The sequence below is a fragment of the Zea mays genome, chromosome 3, assembly GCF_902167145.1.
Source record: "Zea mays cultivar B73 chromosome 3, Zm-B73-REFERENCE-NAM-5.0, whole genome shotgun sequence".
NCBI classification, from domain to species: Eukaryota; Viridiplantae; Streptophyta; class Magnoliopsida; order Poales; family Poaceae; genus Zea; species Zea mays.
Genome location: NC_050098.1, coordinates 156778205 through 156798257, shown reverse-complemented (window position 1 = coordinate 156798257; position 20053 = coordinate 156778205). Strand labels below are relative to the sequence as shown.

Genomic DNA, 20053 nt, shown 5'->3' with positions numbered 1-20053 from the left:
AACGACAGAAACAAAAAAAGGAAACGAGGGAAGGAGTTGGTTGGAAAAAAAAATAATTAGGACTAGTTTGGGAACTCCATTTTTTCCAAGGGATCTCTATTTTTCCAAGAGAAAATAAACTAATTTTCTTTGGAAAAATAGAAACCCCTTGAAAAAATGGGGTTCCAAAACTAGTACTTAAAGAAAAACCGAGAGAACGAACCTTCACATCCCTCGAAGATGGGGCCAAGGGAATAATTTGAGGGTCTTGATAAAAATAATATAGAGACTTGATTTGAGACAATTATATTTTGTTTTTTTCCTCCAACCTGTAAAATAAAGAAGCGACTCTACTTAGGGTCTCATTTTGGAGATGCTACGAGAGAGAAAACCTGAGGGAGAATTTAGAGAAGACAAATGGACTTGTATTTAAAAGGAAACCTAAATATTTTATTTAACACGTGTTTGGTGGGGTTTGTTGCAAGGTCTGGTCTCCGATGATTTGGACTACCAAACAGTTTAGTAGTGGGAGATGTTTGAAGCTATTTTTTATTGTAAGGCTATAGCCAACCAATCGCATATATAATTATGCAAAATATTTTTTACATTATAGTCTGCAATATTTATAGTATGGAATTTGAAATGGAAGATGTTGATAGGTAAAATTTAAGCATAATAACTATTTTAAAGATAGCACAAATTACACATCATCAACCGATCATGCACGCCTAGTTGCGCGGCGGCAATAATAGTGTTCGACATTCTTATTAGTCGTATCTGCTGGCTATCCCGACAAGGACGTCACAAAGTTCCCTCGGCTTGGAGTTCATGACAGCGTGGTCGGCGCCGGCGATCTCCTGCATCTCCGTGCCGGGGTTCGTGGCCGCTAACCAGCTCTGCACCTCCTCGGCGCTGGCGCTGGATCCATGGGCGGCCTTGGCGACCACGAACACCTTCTTAACGGACCCGTAGTTGGCGGCCGTGAGCAGCGCCTCGTCCTTCATCACCGGGTCGTCCATGAACTGGTTGCCGGGCCTCACCAGCAGCGTCGCCAGGGTCAGGTCCTCCGCGGGGCTCTCCTTGTAGCACTTCTTCAAGAACTCTGGACCCATCACGATCGCTGTCCCTCGCTGCCCGGCGCCTTCTTCGCTGCCGGTGCCGTCGGTGATGGCCACGATTTGGCAGTCCATGAGCAGCCCTTTGGATGCAGCTTTCTTCATGAACTGCAAGCGTTCAAGTTTCCAACTTCGACATGAGCTAGCTGATCATGCTAGAGGCATATATATATAGTGGATTAGTGGCGAAACAATAATGGTTGTGCGTGCGTGCGTACCCCCTCGGTGGTGACGCCGATGTGCTTGCCGACCCACGGCATCGCGGCGTCCACGAACACGGCGGCGGCGACCTTGCGCGGGAACCTCTCCATGGCGAGCGCGAGGCTGGCACCGCCATGGCTGTGGCCGACGAGGACCAGCCTGTCGCCGTCGGGCGCCGCGGCGACCGCGTCCAGCAGCGGGCGCGAGTACTCCTCGAACGAGCGCACCTCCTGCAGGCGCGCCGGGTGCGCGCCCGACGCCGCCAGGTCCAGCGCCGTGACGCGGTGCCCGGCGGATTCCAGCGCCGTGGCAACCTTGTACCAGCTCCACGCGCCGAGGCAGAGGCCGTGCACCAGCACGAAGTGCTTCTCGCCGCCCCCGACCTCCATTGCTTCACGTTGGCGAGGACTACCGCAGAGTTCGCGATCGATTGAAGGGCCTTTTGTCTGTACAGGGGCCTTGCCACCGTGTTTGTTTATCATCCACATCGTCACCTTCTGCTGCAAGAAAGCTATAATTGTTGACCAATTCTTGGCAGATGGTTTGCGTTTACAGGGTAACGGGTCAATTCTGTAATGAGTTGGCAACGCGCGGACTGATTAAAATCCAAACTAATCTTAACTTTGACCGAATTTATATATAAAAAATTCAACACTAACAACCGACGTTTGGTTGCTACTCACATCACACTTCGCCGCACTTCACCTTAAATAAGTTTGAGCAAGTTAACAAGTGTTTGGTTGTCAAATAATCTTATGGCAAGATTCTTTTGAACTCCACGTGTCATATACTGCATTAAGAAAGTGTAACATTATTAGTTTAGCCATGGCGCTTCTTAAAATCAGTTTGAATCCCTGCAGCGTAACTCCACAAGGCACATGCGTCAGCGACTGTGAACTTGCAAAGAAAACAACACCCCCTAGCAGTCTTGGATCATGAACTAACGGATCAGAAAGCTCGCTTGCACGATTATACTTGTGGACCGCTTCATAACAGTCGTTGCTAGAAATCCAGCACACCTGAACTAGAGATGGCAATGGGTACCCGTGACCCGATACCCGATGGGTATTTACTCCATTAGGGTATGTATGTGGGCTAAATATTCTACCCGTGGGTCTGTTATTGGGCAAAAATCTCCACCCAATGGGTAAATGGGTATTAGAACGTTCCACCTTCACCCATACCCGTTAACCCGCGGGTATAAAATACCCAATATAAACTTAGCTCAAACATGATCTTAGACTTTAGTCATTCATCCTTTTTACTATTTAACAACCTTTTAGTCCATAATGTCATAGAAGGCTTAACGACAATTTAATGACCATGTAATGGAATGTGCTATGTAGTATTGTCCCAGTGTTACTACTTTATCCAATTATCTTTGGTGTGTTGAATGGATGGTTAAATGATGCTAGAAATTTTACAATGGTATTTAGATGGATATACTTGACATTTGTATAATATAATATTTTGATAGATGTTTAATTTTTGTGGGTACGGGTGACCCGATGGGTGACCCATACCCACGCGGGTATGGGTATGGGGGTAAATCCATACCCACCAGTGTATATGGGTGACCCGATGGGGTTATTTTTTTTGTCGTGGGTATGGGTATGTGGTAGTAATACCCGGTGGGTATTTACCCATTGCCATCTCTAACCTGAACTGAAAGCAGACTGAAGCGCCAATTGTCCGTCTTCTTCTCAGTCGTACCTGCCGGCAATCCTGACCAGAACTTCGCAGACCTCCGTTGGCTTGGAGAGCATGGCCATGTGATCGGCTCCGGCGACCTCCTCGACGTCCGCGCCGGGGCTCAGCTCCACCATCCGGCGCTGCATCTCCTCGGTGCTGCTTCTGTCGGCTTTGGCGACGACAAACACCCTCTTCACGGATCCGTAGTTGCCGTCCGTCAGCAGCGTCTCGTCCTTCATCGTTGGGTCGTCCATGAACTGGAAGCCGGGTCTTACCAACAGCTTCGCCAGTTCAAGATCCTGCCAAGAACAGTTCAAAATTAGAACTGATACGTTTCCATGCCTGCCAACTGCCATATATATTTTTTAGACTCTATAGACATTTCTTTCTTGCGAAGATTTGATTGATTTAGTAAACATGCAAAGTATTATCTCTTTTAATGTGTTTGTAAGGGAAAAATATATACTTTTCATGTTGCAACAGTAGTTACATTACATGTATGCAGCTTATTCTGGGAGAAAACATGTTTGTTACCTCTGCAGGGCATTGATCATACAATTTGGATGCCAATAAGTTGGGGCCAAACAGAAGTGCAGTTCGAGGCCCCTGCTCTGTGTTCACGATCGTCGTTGTGCTGTCCATGAAAAAGTCCGGTTTGATCGTCCTCTTGAACTAGCACAAATGAAAACAAAATACTGTAAATTGTTACCATGCACTACCATGGCTACCATTCTATTTTCTTTGATTTCTCAAATGATAGATATAAAATTCGGTATGGATTCGAAAACAAATTCGGTAATTTTTCAACTTTTTTTTGTTATAGGGAGCAAATAATACATGTCGGGGACCATAATTAGGGGTACCCTCAAGTCTCCTAATTCTCAGCTGGTAACCCCCATCAGCATAAAGCTGCAAAGGCCTGATGGGTGCGATTAAGTCAGGGATCGGTCCATCCGAGGGACTCGATCACGCCTCGCCCGAGCCTAGCCTCGGACAAGGGCAGCCGACCCCGGAGGATCTCCGTCTCGCCCGAGGCCCCCCTCCAGCGACGAACATATTTCCGGCTCGCCCGAGGCCCTGTCTTCGCCAAGAAGCAACCCTGACCAAATCGTCGCGCCGACCGACCAAATCGCAGGAGCATTTAATGCAAAGGTGGCCTAACACCTTTATCCTGACGCGCGCCCTTCAGTCGACAGAGCCGAAGTGACCGCCGTCACTTCGCCGCTCCACTGATCGGCCTGACAGAAAGACAGCGCCGCCTGCGCCGCTCCGACTGCAGTGCCACTTGACAGAGTGAGGCTGACAGGCAGTCAGGCCCGGCCGCAGGCACCATAGGAAGCTCCGCTTCGCCCGACCCAGGGCTCGGACTCGGGCTCAGCCCCTGAAGACGGCGAACTCCGCTCCGCCCGACCCAGGGCTCGGACTCGGGCTAAGCCCTAGAAGACGGCGAACTCCGCTCCGCCCGACCCAGGGCTCGGACTTGGGCTAAGCCCCTGAAGACGGCGAACTCCGCTCCGCCCGACCCAGGTCTCGGACTTGGGCTAAGCCCTTGAAGACGGCGAACTCCGCTCCGCCCGACCCAGGGCTCGGACTTGGGCTCAGCCCCAGAAGACGACGAATTCCGCTTCGCCCGACCCCAGGGCTCGGACTCAGCCCTGGCCTCAGCCGACGGTCTCTGCCTCGCCCGACCCAGAGGCTCGGACTCGACCACGGCCACGAAAGACAGACTCGACCTCGACCTCGGAGGAGCCTCCACATCGCCCAACCTCGGGCGCGAGCCGGCCACGTCAACAGGAGGCGCCATCATTACCCTACCCCAAGCTGACTCAGGCTACGGGGAACAAGACCGACGTCCCATCTGGCTCGCTCCGCCAGATAGGCAATGATGGCGCCCCGCACGCTCCCTGACGACGGCAGCTCTCCGCCCCCTTACGGAAGCAAGAGGACGTCAGCAAGGACTTGACAGCCCCGACAGCTGTCCTTCCACCAGGCTCCAGCGCTCCTCCGACGGCCACGACACCACACGAACCGGGTGCCAAAACCTCTCCGGCTGCCACGACGGCATGTACTTAGGGCGCTAGCTCTCCTCCGCTAGACACGTAGCACTCTGCTACACCCCCATTGTACACCTGGATCCTCTCCTTGCGCCTATAAAAGGAAGGACTAGGGCCCTCGTACAGAGGGTTGGCCGCGCGGGGACGAGGACGAGACAGGCGCTCGCGTAAGGCCGCTCGCTCCCTCACCCGTGTGGACGCTTGTAACCCCCTACTGCAAGCGCACCCGACCTTGGCGCGGGACGAACATGAAGGCCGCGGGATTTCCACCTCTCTCACGCCCGTCTCCGGCCACCTTTCTCCCCCCTTCGCGCTCGGCCTCGCGCCGACCCATCTGGGCTGGGGCACGCGGCGACATTCACTCGTCGGCCCAGGGACCCCCCGGTCTCGAAACGCCGATAGTTGGCGCGCCAGGTAGGGGCCTGCTGCGTGTTGACGAACAACTTCCCGTCAAGCTCCAGATGGGCAGTCTCCAGCAACCTTTCCAGCCCGGGACGGTGCTCCGTTTCGGGAGTCTTGAGTTCATGTCCCTCGACGGCAGCTACGACATGATACTCCTTCCACCGCCGTGCGACAGCGACAATGGCGGCCGACAGCCCGCCCGCCGGCGGCGGAATCGACGACGTCTTCCCCGCGTGGTGGAAGAACAACATTCGAGCTCACCCCGTCCTCTCCCCCGCCGACGGAGGAGGAGGCGGGGCAACCAAGGCCAAGCAGGAGGCAGCGCCTCGTCGGCTGTCGAGCGAGTCGACGGCGCCAGCGCCCCAACGGGGGGCGCGTCGGGCATCAACCTCGCGTTTGAGACGAAGACGAGCGCCGTCTCCCCGCAACACGCCAATTCCGAGCAAACGAACGACGCCAGCATGCTCGCGAAAGGCTTGCTGGACGTCACCCTCGTACCTGAGACGACGGTGCAGTCAGTCCCCGACGTGACTTCACCACCGCCCGTCGACCAAGAGGTACCGACCGATTCCCATCTCACGCCTTTCAGATTCAGCCTCGACCCGCCAAGCGGCTTCGCTTTGGCGGACGCTCTCGTAGAGGCGAGTCCAAACCCTCTGGGGTTTCGTGTGCGGTCACCCTGGGACCGGCTGACGGACGTCTCGACCTACGGGCCCCCGGGGTCCGAGGAAGATGACAAGCCCGACTTCTGTTGGGATTTCTCCGGACTTGGCGACCCCAGTGCCATGCGGGACTTCATGACCGCATGCGACTACTGCCTTTCCGACTGTTCCGACGGTAGCCGTAGCCTCGGCGACGAGGACTGCGGCCCAAGCCGCGAATGTTTCCACGTCGATCTAGGGGGTCCCTCCGAAGGCAACCATCTCGGTATGCCGGAGGACGGTGATCTCCCTAGGCCGGTGCCTCGCGTTGACATCCCATGGGAGCTAGCTGTGGTCCCCGTTCAGGCGGGGGGGCATGACCCACAGCTCGAGCAAATCCGCGGGGTACAGGACAGGCTCGACGAGGGAGCAGGAGCGCTTGAGCCGATCCGCCGGGACGTCGGGCAGGAATGGGCGGGCCAACCTCCGGCCGGGGAAATGCGTCATCTACCCCAGGGCTTCCAGCACCGCATCGCCGACGATGTCAGGATGAGGCCGCCACCCGCTTCCAGTGGGGTCGGCCAGAACCTGGCTACAGCAGCCATGCTTCTCCGTGCGATGCCAGAGCCATCAACCACCGAGGGGCGGCGAATCCAGGGAGAGCTCAAGAATCTCCTGGAAGGCGCCGCGGTCCGACGGGCCGAGAGCTCCGCCTCCCGAAAGCAGGGGTACCCCTCGGAACATCATGCCGCGACTTCCCGATTCATGCGGGAAGCCTCGGTCCACACCGGGCGCACGCGCAACACAGCGCCTGCGGCCCCGGGTTGCCTCGGCAACGAGCAGCATCACCGCGACCGTCGGGCCCACCTCGACGAGAGGGTGCACCGAGGCTACCACCCCAGGCGCGGGGGACGCTACGACAGCGGGGAGGATCAGAGTCCCTCGCCCGAACCACCCGGTCTGCAGGCCTTCAGCCGGGCCATACGACGGGCGCCGTTCCCGACCCGGTTCCGACCCCCGACTACTATCACAAAGTACTCGGGGGAGACGAGACCGGAGCTGTGGCTCGCGGACTACCGGCTGGCCTGCCAACTGGGTGGAACGGACGATGACAACCTCATCATCCGCAACCTCCCCCTGTTCCTCTCCGACACCGCTCGCGCCTGGTTGGAGCACCTGCCTCCGGGGCAGATCTCCAACTGGGACGACCTGGTCCAAGCCTTCGCCGGCAATTTCCAGGGCACGTACGTGCGCCCTGGGAATTCCTGGGACCTCCGAAGCTGCCGACAGCAGCCGGGGGAGTCTCTCCGGGACTACATCCGGCGATTCTCGAAGCAGCGCACCGAGCTGCCCAACATCACCGACTCGGATGTCATCGGCGCGTTCCTCGCCGGCACCACCTGCCGCGACCTGGTGAGCAAGCTGGGTCGCAAGACCCCCACCAGGGCAAGCGAGCTGATGGATATCGCCACCAAGTTCGCCTCTGGCCAGGAGGCGGTCGAGGCTATTTTCCGAAAGGACAAGCAGCCCCAGGGCCGCCCACCGGAAGATGCCCCCGAGGCGTCAACTCAGCGCGGCGCCAAGAAGAAGGGCAAGAAGAAGTCGCAAGCGAAACGCGACGCCGCCGACGCGGACCTTGTCGCCGCCGCCGAGTACAAGAACCCTCGAAAGCCCCCCGGAGGTGCCAACCTCTTCGACAAGATGCTCAAGGAGCCGTGCCCCTATCACCAGGGGCCCGTCAAGCACACCCTTGAGGAGTGCGCCATGCTTCGGCGTCACTTCCACAGGGCCGGGCCACCCGTGGAGGGTGGCAGGGCTCGCAACGACGACAAGAAGGAAGATCACCAGGCAGGAGAGTTCCCCGAGGTCCGCGACTGCTTCATGATCTACGGTGGGCAAGCAGCGAATGCCTCGGCTCGGCACTGCAAGCAAGAGCGTCGGGAGGTCTGTTCGGTGAAGGTGGCGGCGCCAGTCTACCTAGACTGGTCTGACAAGCCCATCACCTTCGACCAAGCCGACCACCCTGACCACGTGCCGAGCCCAGGGAAGTACCCGCTCATCGTCGACCCCGTCATCGGCAACGTCAGGCTCACCAAGGTCCTCATGGACGGAGGCAGCAACCTCAACATCATCTACGCCGAGACCCTCGGGCTCCTGCGTGTCGATCTGTCCTCGGTCCGGGCAGGCGCTGCGCCTTTCCATGGGATCATCCCCGGGAAGCGCGTCCAGCCCCTCGGACAACTCGACCTTCCCGTCTGCTTCGGAACACCCTCCAACTTCCGAAGGGAGACCCTGACGTTCGAGGTGGTCGGGTTCCGAGGAACCTACCACGCGGTACTGGGAAGGCCATGCTACGCGAAGTTCATGGCCATCCCCAACTACACCTACCTCAAGCTCAAGATGCCGGGCCCCAACGGGGTCATCACCGTCGGCCCCACGTACAAACACACGTTCGAATGCGACGTGGAGTGCGTGGAGTACGCCAAGGCCCTCGCCGAGTCCGAGGCCCTCATCGCCGACCTGGAGAGCCTCTCTAAGGAGGTGCCAGACGTGAAGTGTCTAGCCGGCAACTTCGAGCCAGCGGAGACGGTTAAGTCCGTCCCCCTTGATCCCAGCAGCGACGCCTCCAAGCAAGTCCGGATCGGCTCCGAGCTCGAACCCAAATAGGAAGCAGTGCTCGTCGACTTCCTCCGCGCGAACACCGATGTCTTCGCTTGGAGTCCCTCGGACATGCCCGGCATACCGAGGGATGTCGCCGAGCACTCGCTGGATATCCGAGCCGGAGCCTGACCCGTCAAGCAGCCTCTGCGCCGATTCGACGAGGAAAAGCGCAGAGCCATAGGCGAGGAGATCCACAAGCTAATGGCGGCAGGGTTCATCAAAGAGGTATTCCATCCCGAATGGCTTGCCAACCCTGTGCTTGTGAGAAAGAAAGGAGGGAAATGGCGGATGTGTGTAGACTACACTGGTCTAAACAAAGCATGTCCGAAGGTTCCCTACCCTCTGCCTCGCATCGATCAGATCGTGGATTCCACTGCTGGGTGCGAAACCCTGTCTTTCCTCGATGCCTACTCAGGGTATCACCAAATCAGGATGAAAGAGTCCGACCAGCTCGTGACTTCTTTCATCACACCCTTCGGCATGTACTGCTATGTCACCATGCCATTCGGCTTGAGGAATGCGGGCGCGACATACTAGCGGTGCATGAACCATGTGTTCGGTGAACACATTGGCCGGACGGTCGAGGCCTACGTCGATGACATTGTAGTCAAGATGAGGAAAGCCTCCGACCTCCTTTTCGACCTTGAAGTGACATTCCGATGTCTCAAGGTGAAAGGCGTGAAGCTCAATCCCGAAAAGTGTGTCTTCGGGGTACCTCGAGGCATGCTCTTGGGGTTCATCGTCTCCGAACGGGGCATCGAAGCCAACCCGGAGAAGATCGCAGCCGTCACCAGCATGGGGCCATCAAGGACTTGAAAGGCGTACAGAGAGTCATGGGATGCCTTGCGGCCCTGAGCCGTTTCATCCCACACCTCGGCGAAAGAGGCCTGCCTCTGTACCGCCTCAGGGCGAATAACGGTTCCCCCGGAAGCCTTCTCCCGAGACCTGCATCAACCCTCCGTCAAGATCGACGACACGCCCGAGCCCGAGGCACCCTCGGCCCAGCCCGAGGTACCCTTGGCTCGGTCCGAGGTACCCACGGCTCAGCCCGAGGTACCCTCGGCCCCCGAGGGTGAGGCGCTGCGCGTCGAGGAGGAGCGAAGCGGGGTCACGCCTAATCGAAATTGGCAGACCCCGTACCTGCAATATCTCCACCGAGGAGAGCTACCCCTCGACCGAGCCAAAGCTCGGCGGTTGGCGCGGCGTGCCAAGTCGTTCGTCTTGCTGGGAGATGGGAAGGAGCTCCACCACCGCAGCCCCTCAGGCTTCCTCCAGTGATGCATTTCCATCGCCAAAGGCCAGGAGCCCCTACGAGAGGTACACTCGGGGGCTTGCGACCATCGCGCAGCACCCCGAGCCCTTGTTGGAGACACCCGGGGGCTACACGCGCCCCTGGGAAGGGCCGCTTGTCATCGCCAAAGTTCTGAAGCCCGGAACAAACGAACTGGCCGGCAGTCAAGGCGAGGTCTGCACCAACACTTCGAACGTCTAACAGCTACATCGCCTCTACCCTTAAGATGTTTTCAAGTTGTTCGCTTACCTCGCCCCACGCAAGTTTTAGTCATCAAGGAAGGGTCAGCCTTGCCTCGGCACAGCCCGACCCTCCCTCGGGGGCTAAAAAGGGGGGAACCCCTCTACGTCAAAATTTTCAATCGAAAAGGCTTTTGCGTTCCCCCGGCTATGTCGGAAGCAGGACCCCAAGGAGCGAACGCGGGTGCATGTAAGTGGCAAGGCTGACTGAGCCGAGGGACTCCTACGCCTCTGGGTTGCGGACACCTCACTCGTCACCCACCACGAAAAGTGACTCCTACTTGGGGAAGCCACCCTGCTACTGACAGGCGGGGCCGGACACGCAAAACGAAAGGGAAAGGAGCACGACTTTATGTAACGGTAATAAAGTGTTCAGGCCTCAGCGGCCGCAGGAAGACACACGTGCATCCAACAGAAACTGCTCCGACAAAGTTAGGCGTCGCCCGAGGAAGGAGCCGCGCCTTCGGCTTCGTCCCTGCCCTCGGCAAAGTCCATCCCGGCTTCGGACGACGGCGCAGGCAGGAGGATCTCTGCCTCGAAGGTGGTCGCCAGCACTGCGCTCGGACCCGCGACGGCCGCATCGAGCCTCTGGACTTCTGCCAGGGCGGCTTCATCTTCGTCAGGAAGGCAATACCCCTCGCTGACCCGCTCCAGGTCCACGACGTAGTGGGAAGCGAGCACGGCGAAGGCCTGCCTGACGCCGTGGTGTAGCGCCTCGCGGAGTCTGCCGCGCACATGATCGCCCAAGGCCTGCAGGCGACTTTGAGGGGAGCTTCCTGAGGGGACGTCACCGAAGCCAAGGACCCGGCAGAAGTCCGAGACGGCCTCGGACATGGCCGCGTGGTCGGCCTCCCTCTGCTCGGCCGCCCCGGCAAGCGCCTCGGCAAGCGCCTTGGCGGACTCATCAAGGGCGGACTCGAGCTCTGCGAACAGCCATAACGAAAGATCTCAAACACAAGCGGAGGAAACAAGCTGAAACGAAAACCGAAAATGGCCAGGGCGTACCTCCGGCTCGGGCACGTTGCTCCGAGGCTGCGACCTGGGCTACGGCTAGGTCGGCTGCAAGGGCTCCAGCCCGGCTTTCGGCCTCGGCAGCCCGACCCCGAGATTGGTCCCGCTCATTGACGACCTGGTCGAACTCCGACTGCTGTCGTCGCACTTCTACGCGTGCCGCTGCCACCTCCGCGCGTGTCGCTGCCGCCTCGGCTCTCAGATCGGTGCAGAGCAACCGAAGGTCCGCCACCTCGGCGCCCTGCTGAGAGAGGCGCGCAGTAACCCCGGCGAGCGAGGTCCTCAGGGATCGCAGCGAGCCCCAGACGTCGACCTCGTGGCGGATGAACGACGACTTGGCGGCGCTCAGATCCGTCAGATCCTGAGGGAAGGAAGCGGGGCGTCACAAAAGACACCTTGGTCACAAAAAAAAGGTATGCCTGAAACCGTTACCTGGAGGATTTTGGGGACGTCCCTGCAGAAAACCTCCAGCGACGACCGGAGCGACCCCACCATTGCTTCGGCACACTCGCGGAGCTCGTCCCAGGACTGCTCCTCCCGCTCATCGCCGAGAACGAAGAAGGGATCCGAGGCCTCACGGGTCCGGAACCGGAGCAACTAGCGCCGACCCTCGGAGCTCCGCCGCACAGCGACAAGACTGCCGCTCGGCGGGACGGATCGCGTCTCCACGCCCCCCTCCTCCGAAGCACCGAGCGCCGACGCCTCGGCCATCTCAGCGTCGGCGGCAACAGGTCGCTCCCCGACTGGGATGGCAGCGGCTTCAGTAGCAACAGGTGCCAGCACCGCCGGCGCGTCCGGTGGGGCCGGGGCCACGTCCGCGTCAGCCGCCTCCTCTAGCACGATGGCCGCCTCGGCAGAAGAGCCGGCCTCGGGAACTCGCTCCACGGCGACTGGTGCCGCCTGAGCCCCCTGCTGTGGAGCGCCTTGCGAGAAGGTTAGCTGAACGGCAAGGCCCGGAGCGGCGCTGGCTGCGGAAGCCGACGTCGTCTTAAGGGCCTTTCGGGGGGCCAGATCGGTCAGGCCATGGCTTCGCTTGCTGAGGAGGAAAGAAAAATTACGGTCGGGACATACGAATGAAAAGCCAGGACGAAGACGTTCCAAGATACTTACCCGCTCCGGGCCATGATCAACCGTGCCTGAGGGGAGGTCTCTCGGATCTCGACCCCCGAAGGCGCCGCCGAGGTCCGCCTCGCCGGCAGCTTCGGCACCACCCTTGCTTTGGGCGCCTTGGACGCCCGGGAGACGGACTGCCCAGGCACTACCACGACGACCTAAGGGTCGCTCTCCTACGCTGCCGGCGTGGGCGACGGCTCTCGGGGAACCGACGCCTCGGCCTGCCTCCCCGGGGTCACCTCAACTCCCCCGGCCGAGGGGTCAAGTACCCTCTCGGTCTGCCCCCGCTCTTCGGGCCGGGACCTCAGCGTCCCGACTCCGAGGACTGACGGCACCAGCCCACTCGAGGGCTGGCTTGACGGCTCCTGGCCTAACCTCAAGCCAGGGCTGAAGCCGAGGCGGGCAGCCATGTCGTCTTCCTCGTCATCATCTTCATCATCGTCGTCGTCATCAGGCGTTTCCGGCGACGGCTCCCTCGGGAGCCCCTCCCTCTCCTGCCGACGACGGAGCTTTTGCAAGGCGTCTCGAGCCCGCATCCGCTCGCGGGCCCGGGCCTTCTCCGCGTCCTTCTTTTTCTTCTTCTCCTCCGCGGCAACCCGCCGCGCTGCTCGGTCCACCGCATCCTCCGGGACCCGTGGCAGGGAAGGCTTGTGCCACCCTACCTCCTGGAGACGGATGGAAATCCTGACCGTAAGAACCAGGGGCAACCCGACGCAAGAAGAAGGAAGGAGCGGACACTCACCAGAGTCACGCACCCTTGGTCAGGGCGCATCAAGGGCTGGGAGAAGGCGCTGGTGTCCGGTTTTCCCAACGCGACGGCCACCCGCCCGTGGAGAACGTCGAAGGGAAGAGGATCCGAGGACATCCGCGAGCCCTCCAAGTCAGCCTCCGGCGTCATCTCCCAAAGCGGCAACCGTCGCTCCGCCAAGGGAAGCACCCTCCGGCGGTGGATGGCGGCAATCACTCCCGCAGCGGTGAGTCCCCCTTTCCGCAACGCCTCCAAGGCCTTGAGAAGGGGTTCGAGGTTCTTCTGTCTTTCGTGCGGGGTCCCGTGGCGCCAAGCATCGGTGGCGACGGTGACCACTCGCTGGGAAAACGGCGGGAGCAACTCGCCGTCATTCCGAAGGTAGAACCACCGGCGCTGCCACCCTTTATTCGAGGACGCAAGGATGGCGGGAATATACAGCGACGCCCGCGACTGCCTCAGCTGGAGGATGCAGCCGCCGGCCCGCACTGCCGCACGGACCTTTCTCTCCCCCGTCGGCGAAGCAAAAAGCTCCGCGGAAAAGAGATGAGTCCACAAGTCCCAGTGGGGGGCGATCCCCAAGTACCCCTCGCACACCGCTACGAAGATGGCGGCCTGCGAGATGGAGTTGGGGCTGAGGTTGTGCAACTCCACCCCATAGTGGTGCAGGATCGCCCGCATAAAGCGGCTCGCCGGCACACCGAATCCCCGCTCGTGGAAGGAGACGAAGCTCACGATGTACCCCGGCGGTGGGGACGGAGCGGCTCCGCTCGCGGGGGGAATCCACTCCGGCCGCCTCTCATCAGAGAGAGGGCGAAGTAAACCCTCAGCAACAAGATCCTCCAGATCACCCGCCGTCACTGTGGAGAAAGGCCATGGGTCACGCGGCGAGATGATGGTCACCCGGTCGGCCATCACCGAGCAGAAGGGGTGGCGGCGTAAAGGACAGGGTGGGCGGTTTCCTTTTCTCTGGCTAAGTCTCCCAGGTTGCGAAAACCTAAGAGGGAGGCAAGAAGCGGAGCAAAGAACCATCCCCAGACCCTCCCCCGAGTATATAAAGACCAAGGCGAGACCCGTTCAACGTTCTGCCCTGACCGGCCGCGGGATTCAAAAACTCGAAGCGAAACAGTCGTTCCTCGAACGGCTCGCGCACGCGCAACGGCCGCCCCGCGAACCGCGCGCCTCGTCGCATTAACTCCGCGGCGGGACAGGCGGCGCCTCTGGCAGGTGAAGCAAGCGACGCTTCACCTTCACCATAATGACCGCGTCAAAAGAGGTACGCCACGTCATTCGATTTCGTATCCTTTTCCTTTTTCCTCTTTCTCTCTCTTACAACAGGGACCGGGAAAGGGGGATACCCCGAAAAGAATCCTTCCCCGTGAAGGAACCAGGCTCCGAGCCTCCCTACTGATCAGATGTTCGAAGGCTGGCCCCTCGGAGGGGTTCAACAGCCGCCTCAGAGCGCGTGGGCCCCACACCCACTACTGGTCAGAGGTTCGAAGGCCGGCCCCTCGGAAGGGTTCGCCTCAGGCTACTCGGGCTCCGCGCCCACTACTGATCAGGGGTTCGAAGGCTGGCCCTCGAAGGGTTCACAGCCGCCTCAGACACAGAGCGAGGGATGACCATGGGTACGTTCGATACATAACCAAGGCTCGGGCTGCGCTCCCGAGGTACCCTAGGACATTTCCGAGACCAGCGGGAACGATCTTGTAACGGAATCCCATCAGAGGGAGGCATCGAGCCCTCGGACCCCGTCGGCAGGGGACCGGGTCCGGCAGATCACCAGCAGGTACTTTTGGGCGCGCCTCTGGGCCTCTAGCCGACCCCTAGCAAATGGGGCACGGACGTCCGCTCGGATTACCCGCCAGCAGCTCACCGGAGACACCATGTTCGGCGCCCACCGAGGGCAACATGGCGCTTTCCCCCCTCCTCCTTGCGGAAAGGCGACGCATGGGCGTATGTAAAAAAGTCGAGTCTGTCCCTGATCGTCCTCTCGCCCTGTGCAGAGGCTCGGGGGCTGCTCTCGCAAACCCGGCTCCGGCCAAACCGTTGACAGCGTCAACATACCAGCCCGAGAACTTGGAACCCGACCGTGCACCCAGGCTACGGCCAGCTCGCATGAGGGAACGACCAGACCAGCCGAAGCATTACGCGAGACATTAAGACCTCGGAGGAGTCAAACCACTCCTCCGAGGCCTCGGGGGCTACACCCGGCGGGTGCGCTCGCGCGCACCCACCGGAACAAAACGCAACCGAGATAGGCTGGTCCCCTTGCAAATAAGTGCGACAAAAGCCTCCAAGCGAGTGTTAACACTCCCTTCGAGGCTCGGGGGCTACTGTCGGGGACCATAATTAGGGGTACCCTCAAGCCTCCTAATTCTCAGTTGGTAACCCCCATCAGCATAAAGCTGCAAAGGCCTGATGGGTGCGATTAAGTCAGGGATCGGTCCATCCGAGGGACTCGATCACGCCTCGCCCGAGCCTAGCCTCGGACAAGGGCAGCCGACCCCGGAGGATCTCCGTCTCGCCCGAGGCCCCCCTCCAGCGACGAACATATTTCCGGCTCGCCCGAGGCCCTGTCTTCGCCAAGAAGCAACCCTGACCAAATCGCCGCGTCGACCGACCAAATCGCAGGAGCATTTAATGCAAAGGTGGCCTGACACCTTTATCCTAACGCGCGCCCTTCAGTCGACAGAGCCGAAGTGACCGCCGTCACTTCGCCGCTCCACTGACCGGCCTGACAGAAAGACAGCGCCGCCTGCGCCGCTCCGACTGCAGTGCCACTTGACAGAGTGAGGCTGACAGACAGTCAGGCCCGGCCGCAGGCACCATAGGAAGCTCCGCTTCGCCCGACCCAGGGCTCGGACTCGGGCTCAGCCCCTGAAGACGGCGAACTCCGCTCCGCCCGACCCAGGGCTCGGACTCGGGCTAAGCCCCAGAAGACGGCGAACTCCGCTCCACCCGACCCAGGGCTCGGACTTGGGCTAAGCCCCTGAAGACGGCGAACTCCGCTCCGCCTGACCCAGGGCTCGGACTTGGGCTAAGCCCCTGAAGACGGCAAACTCCGCTCTGCCCGACCCAGGGCTCGGACTTGGGCTCAGCCCCAGAAGACGACGAACTCCGCTTCTCCCGACCCGAGGGCTCGGACTCAGCCCTGGCCTCAGCCGACGGTCTCCGCCTCGCCCGACCCAGAGGCTCGGACTCGACCACGGCCACGAAAGACAGACTCGACCTCGACCTCGGAGGAGCCTCCACATCGCCCAACCTCGGGCGCGAGCCGGCCACGTCAACAGGAGGGGCCATCATTACCCTACCCCAAGCTGACTCAGGCTACGGGGAACAAGACCGGCGTCCCATCTGGCTCGCTCCGCCAGATAGGCAATGATGGCGCCTCGCACGCTCCCTGACGACGGCAGCTCTCCGCCCCCTTACGGAAGCAAGAGGACGTCAGCAAGGACTCGACAGCCCCGACAGCTGTCCTTCCACCAGGCTCCAGCGTTCCTCCGACGGCCACGACACCACACGAACCGGGTGCCAAAACCTCTCCGGCTGCCACGACGGCATGTACTTAGGGCGCTAGCTCTCCTCTGCTAGACACGTAGCACTCTGCTACACCCTCATTGTACACCTGGATCCTCTCCTTGCGCCTATAAAAGGAAGGACTAGGGCCCTCGTACAGAGGGTTGGCCGCGCGGGGACGAGGACGAGACAGGCGCTCGCGTAAGGCCGCTCGCTCCCTCACCCGCGTGGACGCTTGTAACCCCCTACTGCAAGCGCACCCGACCTGGGCGCGGGACGAACACGAAGGCCGCGGGATTTCCACCTCTCTCACGCCCCGTCTCCGGCCACCTTTCTCCTCCCTTCGCGCTCGGCCTCGCGCCAACCCATCTGGGCTGGGGCACGCGGCGACATTCACTCGTCGGCTCAGGGACCACCCGATCTCGAAACGCCGACAGTACATAAAACAATTTATGTAATATTTTATTTTTATTTGTAATAATGTCTTTGAGAACATAACATAAGATCACCATCAAATTTTATACATATCTATTTTAAAATATTAAATTTGTTCTAACAGTTCAGATTACCACTCTCGTCCCTACAAATACTAATCTAGCGTGGATGCACAATCACAACTAAAGCAGCTATGAACAAACTGACTGTATGGCATATAAAGCATTTCCGGCACCTCAAACAAAAATAATACTCTCTCCGTTTCTTTTTATTAGTCGTTGGATAGTGCAAATTAACTGGACCACGGAAGACTTGCAGCTGACCTCTTCGATGGTCACGCCCATGTGCCTGCCGACGCGGGGCATGGACGCGGCCAGGAACACGGCGGCGGCGACCTTGCCCGGGAACCACTCCATGGCGAGGGCGACGCTGAGCCCGCCGAGGCTGTGTCCTACCAGGACGAGCCTGTCGCTGTCGGGGGACGCGGCCACCGCGTCCAGCAGCGGGCGCGAGTAGTCCTCGAACGACGCCACCTCGTGGAGGCGTGCCGGGTGCACCCCCGACGCGGCCATGTCGAGCGCCGTCGCACGGTGTCCCGCGGCGCGCAGCTGCGCCACCACCTTGTACCAGCACCACGCACCGTGCGCCAGGCCGTGCAGCAGGATGAAGTGCTTGCCGCCGCCGCCGCTGTCCATCTGCCGGTCGGCCATGCACAGTTTGGGGATTTGGGCCTGCATTATCTACGCTCTGCGACGTGTTTGTTTGACTGGACTTCGCTGTCCTAGGCGTACCAGTCTGAACTGGATCCAGCCACACAGACTTTTTTTTTCTTTTTTGAAGTGGCCCGGGTGAACTAGACTAGGCTGAGATTGTGTTTGTTTGCCTGGTTCTGGTTCGCTGTAGACCTTAATCAAACTATCCTAACAACAAGACATTGTTAGTAACAATAAAACAATGATCAAATTTGTAAGAAAAATAGACTCTACCTGTCATTAAATTTGGATTTTCGTGTTTAATGAACAACATGACTATTTAGACTAATATTATTTGTTAGTCTGTAAGGAACAGTTTAAATAAATGCAAGGTGGACTTAAACTTAGATAAAATGATGGTCCAAAAAAATCAATACTTGAAGCTAAGACATTACAAGCAATATTGAAAAGCTCTGGGACATGTTAAAAGTCTAATACACCAAGAAATAGAAGTTCGGATGCAAAAACATAAAAAAAATTGAATCCGCCAAAGTAGAGACGAAGAGTTGGATAAATTGGAATTATCACATAATTTTGGATCTGCTCAATTGACATAACTTTATATCAAAGTTGTAGGACTTTTCATTAGCTTTCTAAAAAGTTTAAGATCATCAAAAATCAAAGTTCGAAGCGAAATATTATGGCTAAAATTCAAAAGTAGGTTGTGCTGAAAAAACAACACCTAGTATATCCAGTGCTTCTATCCGGTGCACATATCAAGTGGACACAATACATAATGGTGACCCCTATTGGACCACCGAACATGTTTAGCAGTTGAAGCGAGAGCATGAGCATGATGAGGCTACAACAATTGTTTGAATAACATTATTTCATAGATGACAACTTTGATAAGTACTACTAGGTACCACCACTGTCACCTCCAACGAGACCCCATGACTATGAGGGCGGTGGTTCTAGCACAATTCCTCCATCTCCACTATCGACTGCGAGTGATGATAGATGGTAGCTCTCTTGGTGCATATGATTTCTTAGCAACAACATCTTGTCACAAAGGAGAAGAGACTAGCTAGAGAACAGTGGATGATGCAAAGCAGCTCCGACGAGAGGTCGAGCATAGAGAGGAGCATCACCAATGGGCATAGGCTTAACAAAGACAGACTAGCAAGATGGTTGCACTTTTAGACCATACAAGCCTATTAGGATCAAATTCAGCAGCAGCTTCTACGGATCATGTTCAGAACTCTGCCTACTTCCAATAGACTAGAGTAACACCAACACTCGATCAATCTATAATCCAAATGGCTCCTCCAACTTCACTAGAGACTTCAATGGCCCCATCTATACATTGAGAGGACATAAAAGTTAGAGTCTACATCACTTTACTTCATCAGTCGTCTATCTGACAATACTTGACTTCTCTACACTAAATAAGGGTATGAACGTTGGCTTAGATGTGATGTCACAAGCTATACATGTTACTACCCTTCCAACACTGCTTGACGTCGTTGCACTACCTATGCCGACAACGTTATAAAGGTAGCTAACGACGATCCCTATTGCATCGCCTATGTCTATATATGTCCTATTTTAGACTATGACAAATACATAAAAATCTAAGGGTGGATTTAGAGGAAATCACTGCATGAGCTAGAATTTAGGGGGACAAAACCTTTTTATCGGATGGTGAAAAAAGAGAGATTTAGGGGATGATATAAATGGATCTGAGGCAGATAGTCTAACTCTTGTGAATATTGGTGCTTAGGCATGTGAAGTGAATGCATTCAGTTAGGGCTCAAAATGGTACCAATATCGTCTGTATGAAAACGATTACCAATCGCTCAAAAATGTACCCAATTTCACAAATATTCTACTTAGTGTCCATGGGGTTCAAGCAACAAGTGTATGTTATGGCATGACTCGAAAATGTACCCAATTTCACAAATATTCTACTTAGTGGCCATGGGGTTCAAGCAACAAGTGTATGTTATGGCATGTTCGCTTCGACTTCTTGTTGGAATTGGCCATGGGGTTCGAGCAACAAGTGTATGTCATGGCATGTTTGTTTCAACTTCTTGTTAGATTCTTATTCTACTCATGAGTGGTGGTGGCCATGGGGTTCGAGCATTATGGCATGTTTGTTTGACTGAGTGGTGGTGGCCATGGGGTTCGAGCATTATGGCATGTTTGTTTGACTTTTTGTTGGATTCTAACTGTTAGAATTCGCTTCTTAACATGCTTTGTG

The 20053-nt window shown here is 57.5% G+C and overlaps 2 protein-coding genes across 2 annotated transcripts; both read right to left on the bottom strand.

The window, feature by feature from the left end:
- Nucleotides 1–612: 612 nt before the first annotated feature.
- Nucleotides 613–1739, bottom strand: LOC100285262 (uncharacterized). Its single transcript, NM_001372203.1, has 2 exons — nt 1313–1739; nt 613–1202 (listed from the first exon to the last, which is right to left on the bottom strand). Exons 1-2 carry the CDS (start codon nt 1682–1684, stop codon nt 747–749), a joined length of 828 nt encoding a protein of 275 aa, NP_001359132.1. The 5' UTR covers nt 1685–1739; the 3' UTR covers nt 613–746.
- A 1216-nt stretch (nt 1740–2955) lies between these two features.
- Nucleotides 2956–17793, bottom strand: LOC103652304 (uncharacterized). Its single transcript, XM_035966348.1, has 5 exons — nt 17411–17793; nt 14895–14949; nt 12868–12888; nt 3522–3593; nt 2956–3286 (listed from the first exon to the last, which is right to left on the bottom strand). The coding sequence occupies exons 1-5, from the start codon at nt 17791–17793 to the stop codon at nt 2999–3001; spliced, it is 819 nt and encodes a 272-aa protein (XP_035822241.1). The 3' UTR covers nt 2956–2998.
- Nucleotides 17794–20053: the final 2260 nt, after the last annotated feature.

Coding starts and splice junctions, on each gene's coding strand:
- LOC103652304 (XM_035966348.1), bottom strand. CDS start 17,793: ATGGACAGCGGCGGCGGCGGCAAGCACTTCATCCTGCTGCACGGCCTG. Junction 14,950..17,410: donor ATCGAAGAGGTCAGCTGCAA/GTCTTCCGTGGT, acceptor AGAGGCCCAGAG/GCGCGCCCAAAAGTACCTGC. Junction 12,889..14,894: donor CCCGGTCCCCTGCCGACGGG/GTCCGAGGGCTC, acceptor TCGGCAGGAGAG/GGAGGGGCTCCCGAGGGAGC.
- LOC100285262 (NM_001372203.1), bottom strand. CDS start 1,684: ATGGAGGTCGGGGGCGGCGAGAAGCACTTCGTGCTGGTGCACGGCCTC. Junction 1,203..1,312: donor TCGGCGTCACCACCGAGGGG/GTACGCACGCAC, acceptor GAACGCTTGCAG/TTCATGAAGAAAGCTGCATC.